Below are 13,119 nucleotides of genomic sequence, written 5' to 3'. Positions count from 1 at the left end.
AACTTAACTTATTCACTAAATTCACCCATATTTGCATGTTCAAAAATTGTTTTCCTCTTAAGGTGAAGGGCGGTCTATTGAATGGCTTTGTCATATTGGGTTTACACATTTGAACATTGATTGACATGTGTTATTTCTACTTTTGGTCAATTGTCAACAAAGTAAATATTGATGCTATGAATATGGGTATGGGAAATATATATATATTATATATAAATATATTTATATATATATTATATATATATAATGTCTATTATTTTTCTGGGGAAAATTCCAATTTGTAACTGTGTGGCTTTTCATTCTCACTAGCTACATCACTTGAATTTTCTATGTAGCCCTCCATGCTTCAGGTTTCTTGGGTTTTGTCAAATACCATGGACGAACATACCTTAGCTAGTCTTTGTAGTGGGTTTTTCATTTCTTCAAATGTCACAAATTTCCAAGACTGTCTTTTCATGAATATTCATTTTAGATTCTAAAAGGAAAGATCTTTGGGTATCACTTACTGAACTGTTAGAAAAGTATTTATCAAGTCTCCAGATTTTCTTTTAAACTCAATTGTATTCCATTCATTGACGCAATATCTACCTCTAGAATTGGCCTCTTAGAGATGGTTTGTGACTAACAGGTCACAATTGCTAATTACCTAAACATTATTCATTCCTGGAAACCTATAACCATAATTCAAAGACAACATGTATATTATAGAAACAAATAAAATAAACTAAAAATGATAAAATGCTTTTAAAAGAAGAGAGAATCTAGAATAACATGACATTCTTAAATATGGCTCCAGGCTTCCTTGTCATGACCATGGTGTAGGTAAAACACTTCAGCATCACAAACTTGAGAATTTCTGGTAACACGTGATTCCCCTTAGTTGTAGATTATCTCAATAATTATTCTGTAACTTGTTTTTCTTTATGTATGTATTCACATGCCTAGGGATAATTATAAAACATTTCAAGTACATATAAGCAATAAGTTTCAAAACTGGATATCAAACAAGTGATGCTCTTGTTACATACTTTTTATTGAAAAATTATTGAATTAATACTTTTTTATAGTTGACTGAAATAATAACTGCTTTTATAATCTATGGGGTAAAATGTATGAGGGAAAGTTCATTCTGAAAAATAACTGGGAAATAATCATTCCTGCCTTATACTAAAAAAGAGAGTAGGTGGGGAGCTGGAGAGATGGCTCGGTGGTTAAGAGCACTGGCTGCTCTTCCAGAGGTCCTGAGTTCAAATCCCAGCAAACACATAGAGGTTCATAACTATCTATAATGAGACCTGGTACATGCAGAGGGGAGGGAGTGAGGGAGGGAGGGAGAGAGAGAGAGAGAGAGAGAGAGAGAGAGAGAGAGAGAGAGAGAGAGAGAGAGAATGAATAGGTATGTATGAATTGGCTGTTATGAGTTATGGACAATTTACTCTCTTAGGTATTATGACTAGGAACTAGGAAGCCATATATAATGGATCAGATTTCTGGGTTCTCAGAGTCCATCAATATATTTCTTTTTTCTATACTTACGATCTTAACTTTTGGTTAAAAAAATCCATGAGATACAGAGATGGAAAAATGGCATACATTCTCTTATATCTGCAATCCTGTTTTTCATAAGGATGAAATCATCTTGAGTGTATACAAAATTAAAAGTATTTCAATTCAAGGGAGGCTAAGGAGGAGTCCCAGCAGGTCCTGAAGGGCCAGTTAAACATTCATTGTCATGTGTTCCTATAACTCTGGTAATTATGTTTTCAAGATTCTAACTTAACCAGTACAGGGAAATCATTCTGTGGTTTGCAGAAAGCTAAAGCAATAGTTATGGTTCTAGAAATATTTTATATTTTCTCTTTTATTCTAAAATATATTCACTATTATCCTTCAAATAATTGAATATTTTTAAAAAAATTAAAACATAACGAATGCAGGATCCTGGAGTCAAAACAGGGCTCAGTACATATGCATTGGGGCCTGAATATTGCTCTCTTGCACTCCCATAAAAAGATGGACATAGCTGCCTGAGTCTTTGATCCTGGTAGTGGGCGGTGGGGCACTAGGATCACAGGGCCACACTGAACAGCCTACCTAGTGAGTTAGTGGCTCCAGGATTAGTTAGAGACCCTTTCTAAAAGAAAAGTGAAGCTGTACTGGAAGAATAAATTTTATGTAAGTATCTAGCTTACACATGCACACACACACACACACACACACACACACACATGCTTATATACCTGAATATACATACATGCATGGGCATGTGCACACATACACACACACACACACACACACACACACACACACACACACACACACACACCATAAATGCAGAAAGCCTTGGCAACATTTAGTAGCTTTGAGAAATAAAACTGGGCATGTTGTTTTGTTTTAATAGTTATTTTAAAACTTAAAGTATTTTAAACAGAATAGATTATGAACTATACACCAACCGAAGGTCACTTGCAAGACTATACCAATGGGGTTGCAAAAATATTAAGCCATCCATTTCATCTTTTTTACTACTTTACCTAGGGAAATATTTTACAAATATTGTGTTTCTGTCATAACAGTTTATATCCATATTTTAAATATAATTTTTATGATGCTTTTATGTATCATATAGGGGTCTTCTTTACGGAAGACAAATAATAGGTTGTCCCTGCTTGCTCACAAAAGTAAATCTTCATAACAATGCAATCATATTTAGAAAATTACATTGATGTCACATCTTTTGTCTCTCTTGGAACAATTTTTATATAGTAGCTACTGTCATAACTGAAGAGTATTGTTTCTTTCACCATAAACACTGCAAATGTCAAGTAGAATACAATTAAAACTACTGTGTAAGGGTATGGTTATCTTTGATATCAAATCTTAAAAGAAAGATACTCTAGTGCTACCTCTAGTAATCAAATTATTTAAGATTATTAACATTCAAAAATTTTAGACAGAGAAGAATAAAGGACACTACTGTTTGAATGAGGTTCAAATCACCTCAATTTTTGAGTACCTTGTTAATTTTCAGGAACCTTATTGAAGTATTTATTGGCCTATTAGAGTCAAATAAAAATAATAACTTATTTTTATTTCTCACAGAGCCTCACTGAATTTCCACATACTGTGTGTATGTATTCTATCAAAATATTTATCATACTTTATTGCCTGTGAATAACCAATCAAAATATGTATCATAAGTTACTGTAAATATATTCTGAGATATATGTTTTTCTCATTAAGTTATAAATTTCAAGATTTTGGGGTATGTCTACTATTTCCACCTTGTCCTATATTCTATCATAGATATATGGCCCTATTGTCATGGTTGGTTTTGGTGTCAACTTGACACAGGGTAGACTCTCAGAAGAGAAAACCACAACTCCGTAAGGTTACACTGTAGATACGCCTGTAAGGCATCTTCCTGATTGAGAATTAATGTGGGGACATCCATGCTCACTGCAAGCAGTGCCAGCCCTGGACAAGTGGTCCTAGGGTGTAGAAGGTGACAAATTGAATAAGTAATACCAGTGAGCACTATTCTCTATGCCCTCTTCCTGCTCTGAGTACCCTCAGAGCGCCATAAGAATTATAATCTGAAATAAACCCTTGCCTCCACAAGTTGTTTTGGATCATGACGTTTTAATCATAAAAATAAAAATCCTAAATAATAAAAACAAAACAGAAGACCTATATTCCAAACACATGAGATGCTGTATAAATGTGTATATTAATTGAACAATTATCAGTGCCTTTTAGGAATACATATAGTCATATTTCAAGATTATGATGTAACATCACCCTGTTGTAACATCGAAATGTAACAATCATGTCGATTTAGTAATAAAATTCATTATTGCTGTATACTGCCTCTTCAACAGAAATAAAGTTAGAGGTTTATAGACATTCACTAATATCCAATATCACTTGAGAAATTAGTTACTCATCATAACAAGAATTTTGACACATTATCTCTCATTAAGCCTTTTCAATACATTATGAAATTGTTCCTAACTTCATCTTCATTATACATCTCAGGGAACAGAGGCTTACAAGTAAGTTTCTACAGTCTTATAGCTAGATCTAGTGTGGAATAGAATCTTAGCTATTTCTTAGCTTGAATTCGGCACTATCTGGCATGTCCATTTAATTAGGACTATGAATCTAATGAACATGGGGTAAAAACAAATTCTCCCAACATCTGAGTCTAGATTTCTTCATCCCAGAGGCTGTCTCCTTTCCTTAAATGACACCTTATTTTAACATAGTCAACAAACAATGGGCCACATACGTTCTGAGTCATGCTGAACAGGTCACAACCTGATCTTGTTCACCTTCACAATTCCTCTCGTTAAAATATTTTACTATGACTTTTTTAATATTGGAGATTGGAAATATGTTCATTTTTGTGGGAATTCACTGAGCCCCAAAAATGTGTTCAGAATTTCATGGGATGAGCTACTTAACCCTGTTTTCTGAGAACATAAGCACGTTCCTTCATCGGTGCGATACAAGTTACACAATGGAATATTACTCAGCTATCAAAAACAATGACTTTATGAAATTCGTAGGCAAATGGTTGGAACTGGAAAATATCATCCCAAGTGAGGTAACCCAATCACAGAAAAACACACATGGTATGCACTCATTGATAAGTGGCTATTAGCCCAAATGCTTGAATTACCCTAGATGCTTAGAACAAATGAAACTCAAGACAGATGATCAAAATGTGAATGCTTCACTCCTTCTTTAAAAGGGGAACAAGAATACCCTTGGCAGGGAATAGAGAGGCAAAGATTAAAACAGACGCAGAAGGAACACCCATTCAGAGCCTGCCCCACATGTGGCCCATACATATACAGCCACCCAATTAGACAAGATGGATGAAGCAAAGAAGTGCAGACCGACAGGAGCCGAATGTAGATCGCTCCTGAGAGACACAGCCAGAATACAGCAAATACAGAGGCGAATGCCAGCAGCAAACCACTGAACTGAGAATAGGTCCCCCGTTGAAGGAATCAGAGAAAGAACTGGAAGAGCTTGAAGGTGCTCGAGACCCCAAAAGTACAACAATGTCAAGCAACCAGAGCTTCCAGGGACTAAGCCACTACCTAAAGACTATACATGGACTGACCCTGGACTCCGACCCCATAGGTAGCAATGAATATCCTAGTAAGAGCACCAGTGGAAGGGGAAGCCCTGGGTCCTGCTAAGACTGAACCCAGTCATGAGGGCAGTCATGATAGGTCCCTTTTTCTGAGCACTCCTAAGTCTTAGTAATCATTTCAGGCCTTGGGTCCTCTCTTTTGAGCTGGATCCCACTTTGGGCCTATCTCTGGACCTCCTTTTCCCCGGGTTCTTCTCCATTTTTGTCCCTGCAGTCCTTTCATAAAGGAACAATTATGGGTCAGAGTTTTGACTGTGGGATGTCAACCTCCCCCAAAAAATTATTAAAATAAAGATGCGTAATACTATATGTGTCTGCAAAAAACTAATGTTTAAGAAATTACGTGTGGGAGAGTATGATTAAAGTATGTTGAATAAAACTCAATAAATTCTTTGACATGGCCTGAGACATGGTTTGGTCAGTAGCATGATGCTGGGCAAGCGTGAAAATCTGAGTTTGGATGAGTATACCCGAGGAGCTGGATTTTCGTTCATTTTCTAAGCCCAGTGCTGAGTGAAGAGCAGGTTCCGTGAGAAAAAACTTTCATTTAAAAAGATGGTGGAGGGTTGGAGATTTAGCTCAGTGGTAGAGTGCTTGCCTAGCAAGCGCAAGGCCCTGGGTTCAGTCCTCAGCTCTGGAAAAAAAAATCTGGTGGAAATCTATAAAGGGAGACAACAAATACCTACCTCTGGTAGGATCTACATGTGGATACACACACACACTCACATGCTCACACACACACACGCTCACACACATGCTCACATACATACGCTCTCACATGCTCACACACACATACACACACGCACGCACACACACACGCACACACACACACACACACATGCTCACACACATGCTCACACACATACACACACGCATGCTCAAACACACACACTCTCACACACAAACGCTCACACACATACACACGCTCACACACACACATGCTCACACACACACATGCTCCCACACACACACGCTCACACACACACATATGCTCACACACACACACTCTCACACATACACACACATGCTCACACATACACACGCTCACACACACACGCTCACACGCTCACAAACACATGCTCACACATACACATGCTCACACACACAGATACATACACACACACGCTCACACATACACATGCTCACACACACACATACACACACACATGCTCACACACACACACATACACACACACACACAATCCTGTAACAACATGGAAAATGTAGGGGGTACTAAGTGACAAGAACTCTGGATAACAACTGGTCCATAAATTGCATCTGTGTGTAATATTTGCTGTTTTGTTAACTTGGCAATGAGGCTTGCTGATGATATGATATGATATGATATGATATGATATGATATGATATGATATGATATGTCTTTTGATCTTAGAGTCTCAAGTTCCTGACCAGCCAAGTTCTCTCCATGTGAGGCCCCAGACAAACTGCATCATCATGAGTTGGACTCCACCTCTCAACCCAAACATCGTGGTGAGAGGCTATATTATCGGATATGGTGTTGGCAGCCCTTATGCCGAGACAGTGCGTGTAGACAGTAAGCAGCGGTACTATTCCATCGAGAGGCTGGGTGAGTAACTCCAGTTTATTCTAACAGAAAAAAGTGGGTTATTATCCATTATTTTATTTCTCATAAACTTGGCTCGTAGATTATGATTTCAGCATGCACCATGGTTAAGTCACTCTACACACACACACACACACACACACACACACACACACACACACACACAGAAGCTCATATACACACATACACATTCTGTCTATCCTCCCTCTATTCTATGTAGGCATTCTGCTCTAGAGAGCTCTCATAGAATGAACCCTTTCATTATATGCTTAGGGCTTACAAACTGCATTGAGTAACTTTTCTTTTTCTGACCATCCTTGAAAATCTGTAATCTTCCTCATTCTTGTAAATGCACGATAATGCATTTTAAATTTTATGGTACCTGCAAGGAAGGCTTCTCTTAATTCTTTTTTAAATCTTAGTTGTCCAATCACAGTGACTTGTTTGCCTTCAACATCTGTAGAAAAAGCATTGTGGCTATGTCATTATGATTGTAACATGTGATGAAAAGAAGAATTTCCAATCAAGGCAGTAAATCTCTTCTGTATGTGTTTCTTTCCTTCATAATCCAAATCTCTTGTCAGAGTTGGCTTCATATTTGCATGAATCCAATGCTTCTGCTGTGCTCTTGTATAAGGTCAGCTGTGTGTATAAACCTTCAGTTCCTTTTATGCTGATTTTCTATGGTGTGCTAAGGATTCGTATCATTAGCAGAGGGGAGTGATAAATAATATATCAGGATGCCAATAAGTTAAGTAATTGTCACAAAGTAAAAGGTAAGTTCATTCTACCTGTTGATTTAAAACCATGTTACTGGCAGTGAAATGCTTTGACCTCTCTGGAAATGAAACTTGATTAGGGGTGGGAAGCTCTCGTCATTTGCAGTGTCCCTCGCAAACAGAACATTTGTGATGAGAAGCCTGATTTGAATCTGAATAGCTAAAATGCGGTCGTAAGAATAGATTCTATCAATGCAGAAATAAAATTGCACCAATCCATTTTCTCTGTAATTGCTGCAAACACTAATGAGAGAATCACCTACTGAAACTGGCCACAATTAGAGTTAGTTTGGCATTTAAAATAATATTCCCCCAGTCAGCTTCAGGGTCTGAATATGAGGGCAATCACAAAGCTCATATTTTATGGCCGTCAAACCTGTGTCAGGGGACTCTCAGTTATCCATTATTCAGAATACACCATCTCTGACAGGGCATCTTTATTCCACTAACCAGACAAGGCAGGTTAGCATGCACGAGCTCCTGGCAGCAAGAATAAATGCATTGCAAAACAAGTGAAGCTGGAAAGAAAAACTCCATGTTTGCACTGTGTCCTTTCACGATTTTCTTTATTACGAAGGCATGGGAATGATAATGGAAGTTTACCATATTGTGTAATTAACAATGCTGCTTTCCCTAAATGCTAATCAAGATGAAGAAAATCTTCTTAAGGTGTGTTCTAAAGAACAAAGAGAAAGGCTGAGGTGTACCTCCATAGCAAAGCCATGAGTAGGAGAAAAGAGCGAGTGAGAGTTCAACTTTACTCATGAATTTGTATTTTACAGCTTATTTGGATAAATAATTCCTATGTATAGACACACATGCACAAAAGCACAGAGCCACACCCATGGACACTTATACATGCACACACCAACACTCAGATGAACACATATACATACAAACAGATACACACACATATGTACACACGTTACCACATGGCATATTCTTAAGGAAATCATAAGATATAAACGTTGACATAAATATCAAATGAAAGAATATGCAGTTGGTTTTTACTAGGGTGTGTGTGATTATATAAATAGGGGTGTATGGATCAACTTGTAATTTCTGCAAAGATCAAAGTCTGTCCCAGACTCCACGATGAAATCACTAATTTCTTCTTTTATGATGTAAAACATGAAAATAATTGTTAAGTCCCTGTAACAAAATACCTCAGCCAACTACACAGGGTGGATGACAGTTGCAAGGGGTTGGGCACATTATTGTGTAGAAGAACGTCAGGAGAGCAGTTTCATCACAGAAGCAGAAAGCAAGTATCTCTGTCTCTTATATTCTACCAGGTGTCCCATTGACAGGACATTTCTGCCTACAGTTAGGCCTTGTCTTCTGTTCTTTATCTTATCGAGAAAAACCCTCCTCTCACAGTAGAAGTCTGCTTTAGCAATGTCCTAAGTATCTCTCCGTTCAATGAGATAGACAACCTAAGTTAATCAACATTAATCGTTAGCAGTTATCACGGAATCATTTAGGTAGAGACACGTGCATAATATTTCTGGTATTAAAACGATAAAATTGTGGAATATCTATTTTCTTGGGATAAGCTGCCATTTTATTTTTTTTTTCTTTTATTGAAAAGAGATTTTGTTCATTAGGTATACTGTTTACAATTTCCGTACCATATTCAATCTTCAAGTAAAGAAAAATTATAAGTACTGCACAATAGTTACATACTTAAACATTAAGAAAACTCTTAAATAATTAGGCATAATGTTAGCCCTAACTTCAAGTATCGAATTTGTGTTTTCGACTACATGATAACTACATGCTTTATCACCGGCAGAAAAGTCTCCTCCTGTTCTCTTAAGAGAAGAATCAAAAATTAAGAATAGTGTTTTTTATGCTTAATAATTATTTCATATTTATATAGAGGGCTGCATAACCTACCTTGCTGCTGGAAATATAATATCATTTGAAAAAATATTTACTATTACCTGATCAAAATGATTAACATGTCTTGAATAAGTGAACAGGCTCATTAACGATTTTTCCACCAGATATTTATAGTTAACCCAGTGACATTTTACTTTGTTGACTAAGGAGCTGTTGTGTCAGGTGTAATATACATTCATAATGAGATATGCATGCTTTGAATTTAATTACATTAGACCGACATATTTTGTAAAGGACTATATATAGGTTGTCACATCTATTCATCATTCCATACACACACACACACACACACACACACACACACACACACACACTGTACATATTGGTATATAATAAGCTATACATTTAAAGTATTTATTTCTGAATTTTAAAAACTGATATTAATGTGTAATAGCTCTTTTAAAGCTCTTCCCTTATTGTTTAAATATTAGAAAGATAGCAAATGCTTCTGTTGGACTTATTCCTACCAAATATGTTTTGGAAAGTTTTAAGTGGGATTGTGATTTAAATCAGTTTTGGAATATTTAGTGTGAAAGCATAAATTTCATAACATTAACTGTACATTCTATACCTGTTTAATTCACCTATTCTATCAACTCTGTAGATGCTATGGAATTTCCTACTTAAGCAATAGAAAGACATGAGAAAACACTTAGCTGTATAGTTCCTGAGACCTCCTGCTTTATTGAAATAGTCAGGAAGATCAGTGAAGTGTGAATCAAAGTGCCAGCTGCAAGCATTTTTGGATAATTTCTGATCTTGGGGAAATTTTCAGTATTTGCCATGAAATTGGTCCTGGAGTCTTAAATATGTCATTTATCTGACATGTAAGAAAGGCTACACATTCCTCGCAATTTAGTTCAGGCAATTTTAGTAACACGTCTTTAGAATGCTTGCAAAGTGGTTTTTCCCTCTTAAAATGATCTATTTTTATTTTTAGTATGATAAATTAAATTCACTTTTTAAAAAGATTTATTTTATGTATATGACTACGCTGTCACTGTCTTCAGACACACCAGAAGAGGGCATCAGATCCCACTACAGATGGTTGTGAGCCACCAGGTGGATGATGGGAATTGAACTCAGGACCTCTGGAAGAGCAGTCAGTGCTCTTAACCACTGAGCCAACTCCCCAGCCCTTAAATTCATTTTTGAAGGGAAACTAAACCTGGATGTCTCATATAAAGTAACTATTGTCCCTTTATTGTAAAATTAGTTTTGATTTGTCATTATTTATATATTTATTTGGTTTTATATTTAGTGGTTATACTTGACAGCAATGCTCTTGTATTCTCTTTTTCTATTTTCAATTTGTTAATGTTTATTGGCCTCAGAATGAGTTATTACAAACATATTCTAATTCATATTATATGTTCTTACTGTTCCTTGGGTTATTTAGAGTTTCATAGCTTGAGATTTGAGCTTTTATATTATTCATTTATATTTTTATATTTGCATGTATAAAACACATACTCACTTACAACAGTCCTTTTAAAATTGTTGAGATTTATTTTATAGATTAACATAATATAAATTTTTAGTCAATATTCATTTAAACACAATATGTATTATACAGATTTTAAACATTTCATACATGCCAATTTGAATTTGAAAGCGCACTCTGAGTGTAAGTTTTAGATCGCCAAGGCATTACCTAAGTTTTCTGATAAATATCTCTCTGGATATCGAAGTAGTCACCAAAATTACCTTGGAAAGTTGTTAAATCAATAAAGTTACAGCTTTTATGACTAAAGACTAAATTATGTCAGTTCCCTAAATGTCTCCTTGCAATTTATCCCCATAATGTAGGACTCTTGGTATTTATTACTCTTCTGTTCTATTTATTACTAACATAGCCACAGTAGGCTTAAGCATATTATTAAAATACTAGTTGACTGTGTCAAGCATTCACATTTTTATAACATCAGATGGAAATCTTATAGCACAATTGATCAACAGAGGTACAGGCAAATGGTATTCTTAGAATCTTACATTATACTAAAGCTAGAAAGTTCTGTATTTAAAACTTCCAGATTGCAATTCAGTTCACATCACTTCTTAAAGGGTTTTAACTGTTTATCAGAAATAAGTTTTTCTCAATTATTGTTCTCGTCCTTTCTGTTATCACGTCAACGGTGCACTGCTGGTCAAAACAATATCAATATTATTTTACTCAGAAATATTTTAGTTTTTACCATTTAATCAAATATTTAAGATGTCTCACATAGCCTAGAACCATGAAATTTAGGTCTATTTGTAATGGGTCATTCATGAACAGGTATTTTTTCTCCCATATTTTTTTCCATAATCTGTGTCCTATTTGTCTCTTCTAGAAAGCACAGTATGCTTATCCTACAATCTCTTCATGCACCTTAGATGAGATAGTAACCATGGAAGCATTTCAATTTTAATTGAAATGTGTGTGTGTGTGTGTGTGTGTGTGTGTAATTAAGACACAATTTTGTGTATTACTTATAGATTTGTAATAGAGTAATTTTTAAATAGTTGAGCTTGAAATACAGGAAATATATATTATTATATAAGTTCATTCATTACTGAAATTAATTGCCCTGAATAAAATACAGTACAGTAGCCTTTTTCATTTTCATTGGTTATTTTATTTATTTACATTTCTAATGTTAACCCCCTTCCCGGTTTCCACGAAAACCCTCTTCTTCCCATCTCCCCCCTGCCTCTATGAGGGTGTTCTGTCAACTGCCCACCCACTTCTTGACTCAGTACCCTACCATAGCATTCCTCTACACTGGGTCATCAAACTTCCCATAGGAAGAAGGGGTCTCCTCCCAGTGATACCAGATTAGGCAATCCTCTGCTACATATCCATTTGGAACCATGTGTCCCTATGTGTTTTCTTTGGTTGGTGGTTTAGTCCTGGGAGCTTTAGGAGGTCTGGTTGGTTGATATCCTTGTTCTTCCTGTGCTGTTGGAAACCCCTTCAGCTCCTACAGTCCTTGCCCTAACTTCTCCATTGGGATCCCTGCACTGATTCCAATGTTTGACTGCATACATCCACATCTATATTTGTCAGGCTCTGGCAGAGCCTCTCAGGAGACAGCTACATCAGGCTCCTGTCAGCAAGCACTTCTTGGCATCAGCAATAGTGTCTAGGTTTGGTGTCTGTAGATGGGATGAATCCTTAGGTGGGGCGGTCTCTGGATGGCCTTTCCTTCAGTCTCTGCTCCATACTTTGTCCCTGCATTTCCTTTTGACGAGAAGAATTCTGGATTGATATTTTTAGTCCATGTGAATGACAAAAATATAAAGTCACTGTTTTAAATATAATCACATACTGATTATAACGTCCTGGGTAAGAAAACTCCCCTTGTTCACCAAGAGCACCGCTTGCCCAGGGAGGACTGACAAGGGATAAGAAAATGTCAGGCCATAAGATCACTCCTCTGAATACAACAAGAAGAAGGGCTATTATCTTCCCTTTCCTTTCCTGGTTAGTTTCTCCTAAACGCCTAGGCATTTTCAGGCAGTCCTTTAAGGACAGCTGCATGATGATTCATTAATAATGCATTCAGTCTATTTGTAACTCCTTTCTCACTCTCCACTCTCCCAGATCCAAAGCAGGTGCATTGTCTTATACCTGGTGAATTTTTTAAAGCTATTTGGAAAAATACATTACAAAAGATGAATTCTATTATTGAACAAGAGGA

General features: G+C 36.4%; 1 protein-coding gene across 9 annotated transcripts in view; it reads left to right on the top strand.

Moving 5' to 3' along the window:
- Positions 1-13,119, top strand: part of Dcc (DCC netrin 1 receptor) — a 1,103,888-nt gene that overhangs the window by 934,680 nt on the left and 156,089 nt on the right. For all 9 annotated transcript variants that reach the window (XM_008772087.4, XM_063277120.1, XM_063277119.1 and 6 more), the window contains one exon: positions 6,561-6,755. In XM_008772087.4, the coding sequence (XP_008770309.2) occupies positions 6,561-6,755 (195 nt within the window). The remainder of the gene's footprint in view (positions 1-6,560; positions 6,756-13,119) is intronic.

Source organism: Rattus norvegicus, chromosome 18 (genome assembly GCF_036323735.1).
Source record: "Rattus norvegicus strain BN/NHsdMcwi chromosome 18, GRCr8, whole genome shotgun sequence".
NCBI lineage: Eukaryota > Metazoa > Chordata > Mammalia > Rodentia > Muridae > Rattus > Rattus norvegicus.
This window is presented reverse-complemented; position numbering and strand designations above follow the sequence as displayed.